We start from the raw sequence: 18,752 nt of genomic DNA on the forward strand, positions 1-18,752 counted from the left end.
TTCATATAATGTTAACTCATAACAAAATAATGTTGTTGACTCATCCTATACATCCTATGTATTTGTGGCCAAAGCATACATTGGAGGGGGGAAAAAACACTTAAAACATCTCAAACTTGTATCTCAAACAGACCACTTAAAAATGCTTGCCATTTTGTCATAGATGAGCTGGCCAATCAGCGGTCTACTCACAGAAAAGCAGCTTTTTAATTAATTCAACTTTTATGAAAGGAAAATTATTTCACTCATACTGTAATTAATTATTGGTCATATTTCATAAAAATCAGAAAACACTGGACAGTGACTTTATGTTCTGTTATGTGAAGAGACATTTTTGGGGAATCTTGTACACTGCCAAAGATGAGGTCTATAAAATTACTTAAATAAGTGCCAAATGTGATATATGAGACACTTAACAGTTTCTCTTGTAAAAATATACTTTGAAAGCAACATCTTGGTCATCCATGATCCCTTAAATACCTTTAAGTCTTGACAATTATGCAATTTATGCATTGAAATAAAGTATAATTAATTAATTATAAATAAATATATTCCTATGAAATTGCAACAGCGTATTGGCCTAATGTGGGCAGCTTACATGGGGCCAATATTTTTGTCCGCATTGGGCCCACATCGTTCTAATATGGACATGTTTGCTGGGAAAGGACAGGCTTATTTCAGGCAAAGTGAGGGCTGCCCTCACCAGATATGGGCTGCCCACATTGGGTCACACTGGGCCAATGCCTTGGAGGCCAACGTGGAGCTGTTGAGCAAAGGCACATTGGCCCAATATGGGGAGTCAGCATGGAGACAATATGTTTGCCTGCAATGGGCCCACATCATACCAATGTGAACATGTTTTCTGGGGGGTTTATATCACAAACCAATAAGCATATTATACATACATTTATTGTATTTTATTTTTCCACAGTGAAATGTTCTCTTTTGTTTTGACTGGCGAAGATGGAAGCAGGAAGTTTGGATACTGTCGTCGTCTACTGGTACATTTTGCATGTATTCCTTCAGTACACATATACACTACTTGACCAAAAGTGTGTGGACACCTGCTCATTGAACATCTCATTCCAAAATCATGGGCATTAATATGGAGTTGGTCTGCCCCTCCACTTGTCTGGAAAGGCTTTCCACTAGATGTTGGAAAATTGCTGTGGGAACTTGCTTCTATTTAGCTACTAGAGCATTATTGAGGTTGGGCACTGATGTTGGGCGATTAGGCCTGGGTCGCAGTCGGTGTTCTAATTCATCCCAAAGGTATTTGATGAGGTTGAGGTCAGGGCTCTGTGCAGGTCAGTCAGTTTCTTCCTCATCGATCTTGACAAACAATTTTTGTATGGACCTCGTTTGTGCATGAGGGCATTGTCATGCTGAAATAGCAATGGGCCTTCCCCAAACTGTTGCCAGAAAGTTGGAAGCACAGAATCGTCTAAAATGTCATTGTATGCTGTAGCGTTAAGATTTCCCTTCACTGGAATTAAGGGGCCTAGCCTGAACCATGAATAACCGCTGCAGACCATTATTCCTCTCCTTTACCAAACTTTACAGTTGGCACTATGCATTTCGGGCAGGTAGCGCTCTCCTGGCATCCGCCAAACCCAGATTTGTCAGTCGGACTGCAAGACAGTGAAGCGTGAATCATCACTCCAGAGAACGCGTTTCCACTGCTACATAGTCCAATGGTGCTTTGCACCACTCCAGCCGACGCTTGGCATTGTCCACGGTGATATTAGGCTTGTGCCCGACAAACAGTTCTTGTGCTTATGATGCTTCCAGAAAAAGTTTGGAACTTGGTAGCGAGTGTAGCAACAGATGAATGTTATGTGCTACGTGCTTCAGCACTCGGTGGTCCCATTCTGTGAGCTTGTGTGGCCTACCACTTTGTGGCTGAGCTGTTGTTGCTCCTAGACATTTCCATTTCACAATAACAGCACTTACAGTTGACCGGGGAAGCTCTAGCAGGGCAGAAATTTTATGAACTGACTGGTTGGAAAGGTGGCATCCTATGACGGTGCCACGATGAAAGTCACTCAGCTCTTCAGGGCATTCTACTGCCAATGTGTGTCTATGGAGATTGCATGGCGTGTGCTCGATTGTATACACCTGTCAGCGATGGGTGTGGCTGCAATAGCCAACTCCACTAATTTGAAGGGGTGTCCACATACTTTTGTGTATATCTATAGTGTACCATACAGACAGACAGAGTCACGGACAGGAAGTGGTTATCTATGATGTTGGCTGAGTAAATAACCATGATACTGCAAATAGAGATGGACTGGTGGGAAAATGTTATTCCCTGAGATGGATTCAGCGTAAATATGTGTGTGTATGTGTGCGCTTATGTGTGTGCTTTACTGTGTGTATAGTGTTGTAGATGCTTGTGTGTTGTTATTTTTGTGAAAACATCCTCAGTCTCTTTCACCCTGCTGAAAAAAACAGCATAGACCAGCATACATTTCAAGCTGGTCAGTGCTGGTCTATGCTGGTTAGTGCTGTTCAGATGCTGGTCAAACTGGTATGACCAGCATGGTCTAACTGGTCAAGCTGGTCTGATCAGCATGGTCTAGCTGGTTATGCTGGCAGACCAGCCTTCATTGTGTTTTCGCTTGTGACCAGCGTTTGTTGTGTTTTTGCTGGTGACCAGCCTTCGTTGTGTTCTCGCAGGTGACCAGCCTTTGCAAAAACCAGCATCAAAACACATTATGCTGGCCAGCCAGAGTGGATTTTCGCAAACTACATTCAGAATAGAGAGCAATAGTAATTGCTTTTTTTTGTAGGCACTAACTCCGCCATGGCTCGTTGGCCAAAGCCTATGGGGAAATTTATGTTTTTTTGTAGGGTTTTTGAAAAAACACGGAAAATAAGATCTGTGGTAAACTCAGGCTTGGGAGATCTTATGCATTTCGTTCTATGAGATCATCTTCATCAGCTGACAGCACTTGTGAATTTTGAAGCATTTTGAAATCAAAGCAACCACATAAAGCACATAATGGCTTGAAAATTCATAAAGGTAATGTAATTTTTGGGGCTCCTGAGTGGCGGAGCGGTCTAAGGTACTGCATCTCAGTGCTTGAGGCGTCACTACAGACACCCTGGTTTGATTCCAGGCTGCATCACAACCGGCCGTGATTGGGAGTCCCATAGGGCGGAGCACAATTGCCCCAGCGTCGTCCTGGTTTGGCCGGTGTAGGCCATCATTGTAGATAAGAATTTGTTCTGAACTGACTTGCCTAGTTAAATGAAGGTTAAATAAAAAAAGGTAACTGATATTATTTATTAGATTGAGCCTGTGATAAAGGTGAACTGCACTGACTGATTCTGCATGTGTTTGTTCCGGTGCTCATTAAGAAATGCAGTGGTTATTACTGAAGCCCAAACGGGTTGTCTTTGGAGTGTGGTTTAATGTCGGTGTTTCTTAGGTCTGTCTTTGCCATTCAATCACAACAAACAAACAAGGGCAGTAGTGAGTAACTTAGTGACAGCGAGGTAAGCTATGCTAGCTTTGTTATGGAGTTAAGTTTTGAAGTTGAGGACTTCTCCTTACTGACTCGCCATCAGAAGATATTCTTGTTTTTAGCCAACTTGACAGCAGCTAGCTAGCTAGCATAGCTTGGGGATAGCTAGTATATCTAGGTAGCTGATATTTCTCTGTCAAATCACAGTTATGCCAAGATAGCAAGAAGTACCAGCGTCTGGAATGTGTTTCATGAGGCACTCGTTCTACAACACCTTGCTACTAAAGTAAAGTAAAGACATGTTACAGTGGAAACAATATCAACTGCCAACACAATATTCTACAACTGGCTAGTTACACTTTACCTATCAAATGAAAATAAGTTGTGGGTAGAGTACAACGATAGACAGAACAAGGATTATATCTGTGGTTATATTCTACACACAATTAAAATAAGTTTTGTGCACCAAATTCACCATATTCTTTTTTCATCTTCAACATAGAAATGCTACCAAAAATAACTTACTGAAACTTGTTACAAATGACGGAGTCATCCATGATTCACCAAACTATATTTTGAAAGAGGAAGCAAAATTACTTTAAGCATATGTTTTCGTTTCATACTCCTCCATCTCTACTAACCGAAGTTAATTGTATGGATTTTTTTCTATTAATAATGTAAAACTAACAGCCTTACAGAAAGACTCAGGTAAAGGCCAAATTACAGATGAGGAACTTCTTGATGCAATAGCAAAAGTGTGCAAAGCTGTCATCAAGGCAAAGGGTGTCTACTTTAAATAATCTAAAATCTCAAATATATTTTGATTTGTTTAGCACTTTTTTGGTTACAACATGATCCCATATGTGTTATTTCATAGTTTTGATGTCTTCACTATTGTACTACAATCTAGAACAGTACAAATACACGTTTGACTGGTACTGTATATCTTCCATTGCCGATACAGATACTGTAACTATCATAATTTTGTCTCTTAGTTGTCATCGTTTCGTATGGTGTCCCATATAAGACAGTTCTCTGACATGTTTGAAGAATACACAGGGTCTAGTTTGGAAGTTTTTTATATTTTTATTTCACCTTTATTTAACCAGGTAGGCCAGTTGAGAACAAGTTTTAATTTACAGCTGGGACATGGCCAACATAAAGCAAAGCAGTGCGACAAAATCAACAACACAGAGTTACACATAAACAAACGTACAGTCAGTAACACAATATAAAAATCTATGTATGGTGTGTGCAAATGAAGAAGAGTAGGGAGGTAAGGCAATAAATAGGCCATGGAGGCGAAATAATTACAATTTATCATTAACACTGAAATCGACACCTACACCACCCGATGTCACAGGAAGGCCATAAAGATCATCAAGGACAACAACCACCCGAGCCACTGCCTGTTCACCCCGTTATCATCCAGAAGGCGAGGTCAGTAAAGGTGCATCAAAGCAGGGACCGAGAGACTGAAAAACAGCTTCTATCTCAAGGCCATCAGACTGTTAAACAGCCACCACTAACATTTAGTGGCCGCTGCCAACATACTGACTCAACTCCAGCCACTTTAATAATGGGAATTGATGGAAATGTATGTAAAAATGTATCACTAGCCACTTTAACACAATGCCACTTAATATAATGTTTACATACCCTACATTACTCATCTCATATGTATATGTATATACTGTACTCTATAGCATCTACTGCATCTTGCCATCTTTATGTAATACACTTTAAACTATGCCACTTTATGTTTATATACCCTACATTACTCATCTCATATGTATATACTGTACTCTATACCATCTACTGCATCTTGCCTATGCCGTTCTGTACCATCACTCATTCATATATCTTTATGTACATATTCTTTATCCCTTTACACTTGTGTGTATAAGGTAGTAGTTGTGGAATTGTTAGGTTAGTTTACTCGTTGGTTATTACTGCATTGTCGGAACTAGAAGCACAAGCATTTCGCTACATTAACATCTGCTAACCATGTGTATGTGACAAATAACATTTGATTTGATTTGATTTGATGATTTGATTTGATAGTTGTGCAAATGATGATGTGCAAGTTGAGACACTGGGGTGCAAAAGAGCAAAAGGATAACTAGCAATATGGGGATGAGGTAGTTGGTGTGCTATTTACAGATTGGCTGTGTACAGGTACAGTGATCGGTAAGCTGCTCTGACAGCTGATGCTTATAGTTTCATAGGGAGATATAAGACTCCAGCTTCAGTGATTTTTGCAATTCGTTCCAGTCATTGGCAGCAGAGAACTGGAAGGAAAGGCGGCCAAAGGAAGTGTTGGCTTTGGGGATGACCAGTGAAATATACCTGCTGGAGCACGTGCCACGGGTGGGTGTTGCTATGGTGACCAGTGAGCTGAGATAAGGCGGGGCTTTACCTAGCATAAACTTATAGATGACCTGGAGCCAGTGGGTTTGGCGACGAGTATGAAGCGAGGGCCAGCCAACGAGAGTGTAGAGGTCGCAGTGGTGGGTAGTATATGGGGCTTTGGTGACAAAACGGATGGCACTGTGATAGACTGCATCCAATTTATTGAGTAGGGTATTGGAGGCTATTTTGTAAATAACATCACCGAAGTCGAGGATTGGTAGGATGGTCAGTTTTACAAGGGTATGATTGGCAGCATGAGTGAAGGATGCTTTGTTGCGGAATAGGAAGCCAATTCTAGATTTAACTTTGGATTGGAGATGTTTGATGTGAGTCTGGAAGGAGAGTTTACAGTCTAACCAGACACCTAGGTATTTGTAGTTGTCCACATATTCTAAGTCAGAGCCGTCCAGAGTAGTGATGTTGGACAGGCGGGCAGGTGCAGGCAGCGATCGGTTGAAGAGCATGCATTTAGTTTTACTTGTATTTAAGAGCAATTGGAGGCCACGGAAGGAGAGTTGTATGGCATTGAAGCTCGCCTGGAGGGTTGTTAACTTCTCTGGGATAGGTGGGACGCTAGCGTCCCACTTGGCATAAATCCAGAAAAAATGTAGCGCGCCAAATTCAAATATATTACTATAAAAATCAATCTTTCATGAAATCACACAAATTAAGACACCAAATTAAAGCTACACATAATGTGACTCCAGCCAACATGTCTGATTTCCAAAAGGATTTACGGGGAAAGCACACCAAACAATTATGTTAGCTCAGTACATAGCCACAGAAAAACACAGCCATTTTCCCAGCAAAAGATAGTAGTCGCAAAAAGCAGAAATAGAGATAAAATGAATCACTAACCTTTGATGATCTTCATCAGATGACACTCATAGGACATCATGTTACACAATACATTTATGTTTTGTTCGATAATGTGCATATTTATATCCACAAATCTCGGTTTACATTGGCGCCATGTTCAGAAATGCCTCCAAAATTTCCGGAGTAATTGCCGAGAGCCACGTCAAATAACAGAAATACTCATCATAAACTTTAATGAAAGATACATGTTTTACACAGAATTAAAGATACACTTGTTCTTAATGCAACCGCTGTGTCAGATTAAAAAAAAAACTTTACGTAAAAAGCACACCATGCAATAATCTGAGACGGCGCTCAGATTTAACAACATTTCGCCGTTGGAGTCAACAGAAATACGAAATTACATCATAAATAATCCCTTACCTTTGATTATGTTCATCAGAATGCACTGCCAGGAATCCTAGTTCCACAATAAATCGTTGTTTTGTTCGATAATGTCCATTACTTATGTCCAATTAGCTACTTTTGCTAGCATGTGTAGTACACGTGCCCAAACGTTCGCGCAGATGCAGGCAAACGTCGGACGAAAACTTCAAAAAGTTATATTACAAGTCGAATAAACTGGTCAAACTTAGTAGAGAATCAATCTTCAGGATGTTGTTATCATATATATCCAATAACGTTCCAACCGGAGCATTCCTTCATGTCTGTAAAAGTTATGGAACACAAGGCGATATCATGAGGAATGCGCATGACCAAGAACTGGCAATCTGCCAGACCAATGACTGAAACACCTCCCATCCGGCCCCACATCACACTAGAGGCTTCATTCAGCGTTCTACAGACTGTTGACATCTAGTGGAAGGCGTAGGAAGTGCAAACATATCCATATATTACAGGGAATTGAATAGGCGATGACTTTAACCTTTTCTCAATAGGGGGTGCTGTTTGCACTTTGTAATAATTTCGTTCCCAAATTAAACTGCCTCGTACTCAATTCTTGCTCGTACAATATGCATATTATTATTACTATTGGATAGAAAACACTCTCTAGTTTCTAAAACCGTTTGAATTATATCTGTGAGTAAAACAGAACTCGAGTTGGAGCAATTTTCTGGCTGTTCTGAGGTCGGTTTATTAATTTGCATGTATTCTATTGGTTGAGATGCACTGCATACGCCTTCCCCTGGATGTCAGCGAATAGTGAGAATTGGAATGGAGTTGCTAGGCAGATCTGAGGCCTTATAAATGGGCTGGCAACGTGGTGTCCTCTCCTTTTTCCCTTCGCCATGACGCAAGAAGGACCTCAGGATGGCGTTCTAGAAAGCTCCCGTTATAGCCCTTAGATATATCCGGCTCTGATTTTATTCGATATAGGTGTTAAAGACATCATAATGTTGTTATTTTAAACCGAGTTATATCAGTTTATATCAGTATATTGCGATTTTCGGGTATTTATTTGTGCTGCGTTCTAGGGAGTTGGGCACGTCTTGCCCACATGGCTAATGTTTACTGCTAATTCCAAAGTTGAAGGCGACAATCTACAACCGAGCAACGATTCTTTTGGAAAAAGGACAACTTGCCGAAGATTCTGATGGGAGCTCATCAAAAAGTAAGAACTATTTATGATGTTAATTCGTTGTTCTGTTGAAAAATGTAAAACTCATATTCCGCCATTAATTTCAGTGCGGTCTCGCTTTAACGCACGCTGTATGTCGTAGTAACGTTAATTTTAAAAATCTAACACAGCGATTGCATTAAGAACTAATGTATCTTTCATTTGCTGTCCAACCTGTATTTTTTAGTCAAGTTTAAATTTAGTTACTGATTAGATTAGGTGCCTCTCCCAAGATTTCTCCCGACATTTTGTTGGCAGCTTGGCTACTATTCTCATTGTATAACCACGATTTGTGCCGCTAAATATGCACATTTTCGAACAAACTCTATATGTATTGTGTAATATGATGTTATAGGACTGTCATCTGAAGAAGTTTGAGAAGGTTAGTGAAAAAATTTATATCTTTTGCTGGTTTATTCGTTATCGCTATTGTTGGCTTGAATCAATGCTGTTGTGTGGTTGGCTATTGTAGTAAGCTAATATAATGCTATATTGTGTTTTCGCTGTAAAACACTTTAAAAATCTGAAATATTGGCTGGATTCACAAGATCTTTGTCTTTCATTTGCTGTACACTGTGTATTTTTCAGAAATGTTTTATGATGAGTATTTAGGTAATTCACGTTGGTCTCTGTAGTTATTCTAGTTGCTTTGGTGAGAGTTGTGATGGTGGCTGCAATGGTAAACTATGATTTATACCTGAAATATGCACATTTTTCTAACAAAACATATGCTATACAATAAATATGTTATCAGACTGTCATCTGATGAAGTTGTTTCTTGGTTAGTGGCTATTTATATCTTTATTTGGTCAAAATTGTGATAGCTACCTATGCAGGAAAAAAATGGTGGGAAAAAAAAGTTGTGTCTTTTGCTATCGTGGTTAGCTAATAGATTTACATATTGTGTCTTCCCTGTAAAACATTTTAAAAATCAGAAATGATGGCTGGATTCACAAGATGTGTATCTTTCATCTGGTGTCTTGGACTTGTGATTTAATGATATTTAGATGCTAGTATTTACTTGTGACGCTATGCTAGGCTATGCTAGTCAGCTTTTTTACTGATGGGGGTGCTCCCGGATCCGGGATTGTGTGCAAGTAGAAGTTAACATAGACCAGTCTCAGAATTCTCACTTCCTGTTTGGATTTTTTCTCAGGTTTTTGCCTGTCATATGAGTTCTGTTATACTCACAGACATCATTCAAACAGTTTTAGAAACTTCAGAGTGTTTTCTATCCAATAGTAATAATATGCAAATATTAGCATCTGGGACAGAGTAGGAGGCAGTTCACTATGGGCACGCAATTCATCCAAAAGTGAAAATGCTGCCCCCTATATCAAAGAAGTTAACACAGTGTCCAAAGAAGGGTCAGAAGTATACAGAATGGTGTCGTCTGCGTAGAGGTGGATCAGAGACTCACCAGTAGCAAGAGCGACATCATTGATGTATACAGAGAAGAGAGTCGGTCCAAGAAATTGAACCCTGTGGCACCCCCATAGAGACTGCCAGGGGCCCGGACAACAGACCCTCCGATTTGACACACTGAACTCTATCAGAGAAGTAGTTGGTGAACCAGGCGAGGCAATCATTTGAGAAACCACGGCTGTCGAGTCTGCCGATGAGGATGTGGTGATTGACAGAGTCAAAGCCTTGGCCAGGTCAAGGAATACGGGTGCACAGTATTATTTCTTATCGATGAGGGTTAAGATATCGTTTAGGACCTTGAGCGTGGCTGAGGTGCACCCATGACCAGCTCTGAAACCAGATTGCATAGCGGAGAAGGTATGGTGGGATTCGAAATGGTCAGTAATCTGTTTGTTGACTTGGCTTTCGAAGACCTTAGAAAGGCAGGGTAGGATAGATATAGGTCTGTAGCAGTTTGGGTCAAGAGTGTCCTCCCCTTTGAAGAGGGGGATGACCGCAGCTGATTTCCAATCTTTGGGAATCTCAGACGACACGAAAGAGAGGTTGAACAGGCTAGTAATAGGGGTGGCAACAATTTCAGCAGATAATTTTAGAAATAAAGGGTCCAGATTATATAGCCCGGCTGATTTGTAGGGGTCCAGATATTGCAGCTCTTTCAGAACATCAGCTGACTGGATTTGGGAGAAGGCTTGGGCGAGTAGCTGTGGGGGGTGCAGTGCTGTTGACTGGGGTAGGGGTAGCCAGGTGGAAAGCATGGCCAGCCGTAGAAAAATGCTTATTGAAATTCTCAATTATAGCGGATTTGTCGGTGGTGACAGTGTTTCCTATCTTCAGTGCAGTGGGCAGCTGGGAGGAGATGTTGTTATTCTCCATGGACTTTACAGTGTCCCAGAACCTTTTTGAGTTTGTGTTGCAGGAAGCAAATTTCTGCTTGAAAAAGCTAGCCTTGGCTTTTCTAACTGCCTGTGTATATTGGTTTCTAGCTTCTCTGAAAAGTTGCATATCACGGGGGCTGTTCGATGCTAATGCAGAACGCAATAGGATGTTTTTGTGTTGGTTAAGGGCAGTCAGGTCTGGAGAGAACCAAGGGCTATATCTGTTCCTGGTTCTAAATTTCTTGAATGGGGCATGCTTATTTAAGATGGTGAGGAAGGCATTTTTTTTAAATAACCAGGCATCCTCTACTGACGGGATGAGATCAATATCCTTCCAGGATACCCCGGCCAGGTCGATTAGAAAGGCCTGCTCGCTGAAGTGTTTCAGGGAGCGTCTGACAGTGATGAGTGGAGGTCGTTTGACCGCTGACCCATTACGGATGCAGGCAATGAGGCAATGATCGCTGAGATCTTGGTTGAAAACAGCAGAGGTGTATTTAGAGGACAAGTTGGTTAGGATGATATCTATGAGGGTGCCCGTGTTTACGGCTTTAGGGTGGTACCTGGTAGGTTCATTGATAATTTGTATGAGATTGAGGGCATCAAGCTCAGATTGTAGGATGGCTGGGGTGTTAATAAGCATGTTCCAGTTTAGGTCGCCTAGCATCACGAGCTCTGAAGATAGATGGGGGGCAATCAGTTCACATATGGTGTCCAGAGCACAGCTGGGGGCAGAGGGTGGTCTATAGCAGGCGGCAACGGTGAGAGACTTGTTTTTAGAGAGGTGGATTTTTAAAAGTAGAAGTTCAAAATGTTTGGGAACAGACCTGGATAGAAGGACAGAACTCTGCAGGGTATCTTTGCAGTAGATTGCAACACCGCCCCCTTTGGCCGTTCTATCTTGTCTGAAAATGTTGTAGTTAGGGATGAAAATGTCAGAATTTTTGGTGGTCTTCCTAAGCCAGGATTCAGACACAGCTAGGTGTTCCAGTTTGGCAGAGTGTGCTAAAGCAGTGAATAAAACAAACTTTGGGAGGAGGCTTCTAATGTTAACATGCATGAAACCAAGGCTATTACGGTTACAGAAGTCATCAAAAGAGAGCGCCTGGGGAATAGGAGTAGAGCTAGGCACTGCAGGGCCTGGATTCACCTCTACATCACCAGAGGAACAGAGGAGGAGTAGGATAAGGGTACGGCTAAAAGCTATGAGAATTGGTCGTCTAGAATGTCTAGAACAGAGAGTAAAACGGCGATAAAATAGCTTCAAGGAATAATGTACAGACAAAGGTATGGTAGGATGTGAATACAGTGGAGGTAAACCTAGGTATTGAGTGATGATGAGAGATATATTGTCTCTAGAAACATAACTGAAACCAGGTGATGTCATCGCATATGTGGTGGAACTGAAAGGTTGGATAAGGTATAGTGAGCAGGGCTAGAGGCTCTACAGTGAAATAAGCCAATAAACACTAACCAGAACAGCAATGGACAAGGCATGCTGACATTAAGGAGAGGCATGCTTAGTCGAGTCATCATAAGGGTCCAGTGAGTAGAGGTTGGTTGGGGTCACGGCGATTCAGACAGCTAGCCGGGCTATCGGTAGCAAGCTAGCATAGGATGGAGGTCTGTGTTTTAGCCACCTCGTGCGTTTCCGTCGGTAGATTAGTGGGGTTCCGTGTGGTAGAGGGGATCAATCCAATTGGCAAAAAAGATATAGTTATAGTGACCCAAGAAAAATTGTCCGATAGACTTATTCAGATAGCAGCCGATAAGACAGCTAACGATTAGCGGGCCGCAGATGTGCGTTCAGGTAACGTCGCGACGGAGGTGCCAGTTGGATAGCTCCCTCGGGCAGATAACGTCGGTAGTCAGTCGTGAAGGCCCGGTGGGGCTCCGCATTGGCAGTAAAACTGGTCCGGATAGGTGATTGTAGCCCAGGAGTGGCTGATGGAACTCTTCAGCTGGCTAGCTCCGGAATAATTGATGTTTGCTCCGGGATTGACGTAAGCCAATAGTCACACGGGTAGCAGCTAGCTAGCTGCGAAATCAAGGTGTAAATGTCCAGAGCTTGCGGTTGAAATCCGGGGATAAGGAGAAAAATAGGTCCGGTATGTTCTGGTCTGAGTCGCGTTGTACAAAAGTGGCGATAGATTATCGAGCTAAAGGAATAGCTGATGACCACAAACCGTGGTTAGCTGAAATACTAACGTTAGCCAGTAAATTGGGTAGCTTCTGGCTAGCTTCAGCTTAGCTTCTGGCTAGCTTCTGGCTAGCTTCAGGCTAGCTTCTGGCTAGCTTCAGGTTAGCTTCTGGTTAATTTCTGGCTAGCTTCTATTGTGGATTTTCAGATTTGAGGTAAATAATACATTTTTTTTGTAATTGGTGAGGCGGGTTGCAGGAAAGTGTTTTGAAGTTGAGTTTTTGGAAAATAAAATATACAAAAGATATGCGAAGAAAGGTGTAAATATATATATATATATACGGGACACGACAAGACAAGGACAAAGGACGTCTGACTGCTATGCCATCTTGGATGAGACCATATATGGTTCTATGTAGAACCCTTCTTGCTTTCCAAAGAATCCATCGTGCCTTTCAAAGAATCATCAGAAAACCCTTTCCTCCAAAAACAGGTCTTATGATGTTAAAGGCTCTAGGTAGAACCCTTTGCCTTACAAATAATTATTCTCTTCCAAAAAGGTTTATTCAGATCCAAACGGTTCTTGCAGATGCTGGGGGTTTTACAGCAGGGACACGGCTTAGTTTTTCCTAGAGGGGCTATGACAAAGCATTAAAATATCCTCTTCTCGTCTCCCAGCCCAGTGGGAAAGGAAAGCGTCTCCCTGAAGTCTACTGCATCGTCAGCCACCTGGGATGCTTCCACCTCTTCTCCAAGGTATAGTGTACTGTACTTCAGCCTCCTGGTTGCCACCTCTCATCCTGTTTCCCATCAAGCGCAGGATTCATGTTGGCAACTCTTCCATTGTTGGCCCATCTCTCTAACGTCTAGGCTACCTGCTGATCTCTCTGTCCTGCCGTGTGTGTGTGTGTCAGATCCTGGATGAGGTGGAGAGGAGGAGAGCCCTGTCTCCAGCCCTGGTCCAGCCCTTCATGAGGGCCATTATGGAAGCTCCGTTCCCTGCTCCTGGCAGACCCATCACCATTAAAACCTTCCTGCCCGGATCTGGTACTGCGGTAGGTCCTTGATTTTACGTTTGTCGCCAAAGAAGACTTACAATAATATTACATACAGATGCCATGCAAACTGTTTGAGTTGAAGTTTTCTATGCTGCATCCGTTTTGTATTACTTAGTAAAATATGTCTCACTCTCCATTCACTTTGTCTCTCTCTCCTCTTCTCGTTCTCTTTCTTTCCATGTCACTGCCTGTCTGTTTCTCGCTCCCCCCTTCTTTCTACCCACCCCTCCACCTGTCTCAGGTAATGGAGCTATGTCGTCCGTCTGACTCTCGTCTGGAGCATGTGGACTTTGAGTGTCTCTTCTCCTGTCTGAGTCTGCGTCTGCTACTCAGGGTCTTTGGTTCTCTCCTGCTGGAACGTAGGGTCATCTTCACTGCAGACAAACTCAGGTGTGATGCCATTAGCCTGATAGGCTACTCAGCTACTGTATGGCAAAGTTAATAAGTAGAAAACAAAACAATTTGATGTATTATTTGACAATTATATTTTATTTCAAAGCATCCCCAAAGAGGGTAGTGAAACTGGGACTGTGGATTTTATAGCTGAGAGGAAAGATACAAAACAGAATAAACAGAGAAAATAAAATAGTGGCTCAGCCTCATGGTTCAAATGTTTTTCTTCAATGTGACAGGGAGATAATGAGTGATGCCTGCTGTTGTGTTGATTCTGTCCCTTTTAGAAATTGTTTATTTCTCTTTGGAAAAAGCCTGTGAGAGCCAGAGATGAATAGGGCCACTGGGGTCAGTGTAGTAGAGAAGAGGTACGCAGAATGGAATGACATTCAGAGCTGGGTTCCCCAACTGGTGGCCCACGGGTGATTACATTGATGGACATAAAAGACTGTAAAAGACTGTAAAAACAAAAGCAAATCAGCTTGAAGTTATTTTAATTGAGGAAATCTGTTCCAAAGTATTCCCACACATAATAGAGAGATATACACTGAGTATACCATACATTGCACACACATCCAATGCTTCCCACAGTTGTGTCAAGTTGGCTGGATGTCCTTTGGGTGGTGGACCATTCTTGATACACACGGGAAACTGTTGAGCATTAAAAACACAGCAGGGTTACAGTTCTTGACACAAACTGTTGCGCTTGGTTTGTCTTTCCCACACACCCTCTGAAAGGCAGATATACACAATCCATCTCAAGGCTTAAAAATCCTCCTTTAACTTTTACTGCCTCAGAAACCCGGATCCGGGAGCACCCCCCACCACCCCCCCACTGACTAGCATAGCTAGCATAGCGTCACAAGTAAATTGTAGCTTCTAAATATCATTAAATCACAAGTCCAAGACACCAGATGAAAGATACACTTCTTGTGAATCTAGCCACCATTTCTGATTTTTAAAATGTTTTACAGGGAAGACACAATATGTAAATCTATTAGCTAACCACGTTAGCAAAAGACACCATTTTTTTTACTCCACTATTTTTCCACTCCATCACCAGCTATCACCAATTCGACCAAATAAAGAAATAAATAGCCACTAACCAAGAAAAAACCTCATCAGATGACAGTCTGATAACATATTTATTGTATAGCATAGGTTTTGTTAGAAAAATGTGCATATTTCAGGTATAAATCATAGTTTGCAATTGCAGCCACCATCACAAATCTCCCCAAAGCGACTAGAATTACTACAGAGAGCAACGTGTATTACCAATTTACTCATCATAAAACATTTCTTAAAAATACACAGCTCACAGCAATGGAAAGACACAGATCTTGTGAATTCAGACAATATTTCAGATTTTCAAAGTGTCTTACAGCGAAAACACAATAAATCGTTATATTAGCATACCACATTTGCAAACGTTACCCGAGCATTGATTCAAGGCAAAATGAGCTATAGCGTTATCATCACCAAAATACATTAATTTTTTCACTAACCTTCTCAGAATTCTTCCGATGACACTCCTGTAACATCATATTACACAATCCATATAGAGTTTGATCGAAAATGTGCATATTTAGCGGCACAAATCGTGCTTACACAATGGAAATAGTGTCCAACTACTCAAGCAATCTGCCCGGCGCCATCTTGAAAATACAACTATTTTTATCGAAAACTATTCATAAACTTGACTAAAAAAATACAGGTTGGACATGAAATGAAAGATGCATTAGTTATTAATGCAACCGCTGAGTTAGATTTTTAAAATGAACGTTACTACACATACAGTGTGCGTTACAGCCAGACTAGTGCCGCAATAATGGCGTCACTAGTCGCCATTATTGAGTTTACATTTTTCCACATAAAAACGGAATAACATCATAAATAGCTCTTACTTTTCGACGAGCTTCCATCAGAATCTTGGCCAAGTGGTCCTTTGTCCAAAAGAATCGTTGCTTGGTTGTAAAACGTTGCATTCAACTTCTGATATAGCAGCTAACAATAGCTAACAATAGCTATTTTGCCCCAACGTGTCCAAATCCTCAAGACGCAATACTGAGGAAATTCCGAAAAATAGCAATATACTCGCATAATCTGATATAACTCGGTTTAAAATAGCTTCGTTATGATGTTTCTAACACCTATATCGAATTAAATTACAGACGGATACATCTAAGGTTGATAACTGAGCGTTTGAAAATGGCATCCTGAGGTCCTTCTCTGCGTAATGGTCAGCGTCGAAAAGAAGGCGCACCTCACTCCTTGGCCTTTTATAAACTCTGAGAGCTACGTAGAAAGCCCATTCCACTTCTCATTGGTTACTGACATCCAGGGGAAGGCGGGTGCAGTTCATGTCGTTCCATAGGATACACACAGACCTTTAAAACTGATCTGAGACCAGAGCTTCGCTCTCAGACCTTCGCAGTACCTGTCATGGATTTCGCTGTAGAAAGAGTTCTGGGTCACCCACAGACATAATTCCAACGGTTTATGAAACTAGAGAGTGTTTTCTATCCAATAGAATTAATAATATGCATATTGTACGAGCAAGAATTGAGTACGAGGCAGTTTAATTTGGCAACACCCAGAAAAAAAAAATGCTAACTGCTCCCCCTATTGACAAAACCGGTCTTCTCCGCTTCATCTACACTGTTTGAAGTGGATTTAACAAGTACCACCAATAAAGGATCATAGCTTTCACCTGGATTCAACTGGTCAGTCTATGTCATGGAAAGAGCAGGTGTTTTGTATACTCAGTGTACGTGATCGTATACAAATGTAAGCAAGTTTGAAATGATTGGGTTTTAGTCAAATTTTATATCTGCTTGGGCTACTTGTGGTCAATTTCCAGTCTACATATTATTTGTAATTATGTTCCGGCCCCCTGACCATCCACTCAAAATCAAATCAAATGAAATGTCATTGGTTACATACACATATTTAGCAGATGCTATTGCGGGTGTAGAGCAATGTTTGTGTTCCTAGCTTCCTAGCTCTGCAGTAGTATCTACCAATTCACAACAATACACACAAATGTAAAAGTAAAAGAATGTAATTAAGAAATATATACAGTGGCTTGCAAAAGTATTCACCCCCTTGGCATTTCCCCCCTTTGGCATTTGTTGCCTTACAACCTGGAATTAAAAAAGATTTTTGGGGCGTTTGTATCATTTGATTTACCTTTCGCTGCAATTACAGCTGCAAGTTTCTTGGGGTATGTCTCTATAAGCTTGGCACATCTAGCCACTGGGATTTTTGCCCATTCTTCAAGGCAAAACTGCTCCAGCTCCTTCAAGTGTGATAGGTTCTGCTGGTGTACAGCAATTTTTAAGTCATACGACAGACTCTCAATTGGATTGAGGTCTGGGCTTTGACTAGGCCAATCCAAGACATTTAAATGTTTCCAAATAAACATCTTGAGTGTTGCTTTAGCAGTATGCTTAGGGTCATTGACCTGCTGGAAGGTGAACCTCCTTCCCAGTCTCAAATCTCTGGAAGACTGAAACAGGTATCCCTCAAGAATTTCCCTGTATTTAGCGCCATCCATCATTCCTTCAATTCTGACCAGTTTCCCAGTCCCTGCCGATAAAAAACATCCCCACAGCATGATGCTGCCACCACCATGCTTCACTGTGGGGATGTTGGTCTCGGGGTGATGGGTTTGCGCCAAAAAGCTCAATATTAGTCTCATCTGACCAGAGTACCTTCTTCCATATGTTTGGGGATTCTCCCCCATGCCTTTTGGCGAACACCAAACGTGTTTGCTTATTGTTTTCTTAAGCAATGGCTTTTTTCTGGACACTCTTCTGTAAAGCCCAGCTCTGTGGAGTGTACGGCTTAAAATGGTCCTATGGACAGATACTCCAATCTCCGCTGTGGAGCTTTGCAGCTTTATAACCTAACCCTGATCTGTACTCCACAACTTTGTCCCTGACCTGTTTGGAGAGCTCCTTGGTCATCATGGTGTCGCTTACTTGGTGGTGCCCCTTGCTTAGTGGTGTTGCAGACTCTGGGGTCTTTCAGAACTGGTGTTGTGTGTGTGTATATATACTGAGATCATGTGACAGATCATGTGACAATTAGATTGCACACAGGTGGACTTTATTGAACTAATAATGTGACTTCTGAAGGTAATTGGTTGCACAATATCTTATTTAGGGGCTTCATAGCAAAGGGGATGAATACATATGCACGCACCACTTTCCTGGTTTTTATTTTTTTTAAGTAATTTTTTTCACTTCACCAATTTGGACTATTTTGTGTATGTCCATTACATGAAATCCAAATAAAAATCCATTTAAATTACAGGTTTTAATGCAACAAAAAAGGGAAAATACCAAGGCGGATGAATACTTTTTGCATGGCACTGTAAATATTAGGATGAGCAATGTTTGAGTGGCGTTGACTAAAATACAGCAGACAACAGTAAATACATATGAAATGAGTAACCCAGTACGTAAACATAATTAAAGTGGCTAATCAAATTTTATTTGTCACATTCACTAGAATACAACAGGTGTAGACCTTCCCTTG

The 18,752-nt window shown here is 41.4% G+C and overlaps 1 protein-coding gene across 1 annotated transcript in view; it reads left to right on the plus strand.

Moving 5' to 3' along the window:
- LOC120032059 (DENN domain-containing protein 2A-like) overlaps nt 1–18,752 on the plus strand; it is a 59,933-nt gene that overhangs the window by 32,357 nt on the left and 8,824 nt on the right. Inside the window, exons 11-14 of the mRNA XM_038978003.1 lie at nt 932–1,001; nt 13,438–13,515; nt 13,674–13,814; nt 14,059–14,207. Of these exons, the coding sequence (XP_038833931.1) occupies nt 932–1,001; nt 13,438–13,515; nt 13,674–13,814; nt 14,059–14,207 (438 nt within the window). The remainder of the gene's footprint in view (nt 1–931; nt 1,002–13,437; nt 13,516–13,673; nt 13,815–14,058; nt 14,208–18,752) is intronic.

The sequence above is a fragment of the Salvelinus namaycush genome, chromosome 38 (assembly GCF_016432855.1).
Source record: "Salvelinus namaycush isolate Seneca chromosome 38, SaNama_1.0, whole genome shotgun sequence".
NCBI classification, from domain to species: domain Eukaryota; kingdom Metazoa; phylum Chordata; class Actinopteri; order Salmoniformes; family Salmonidae; genus Salvelinus; species Salvelinus namaycush.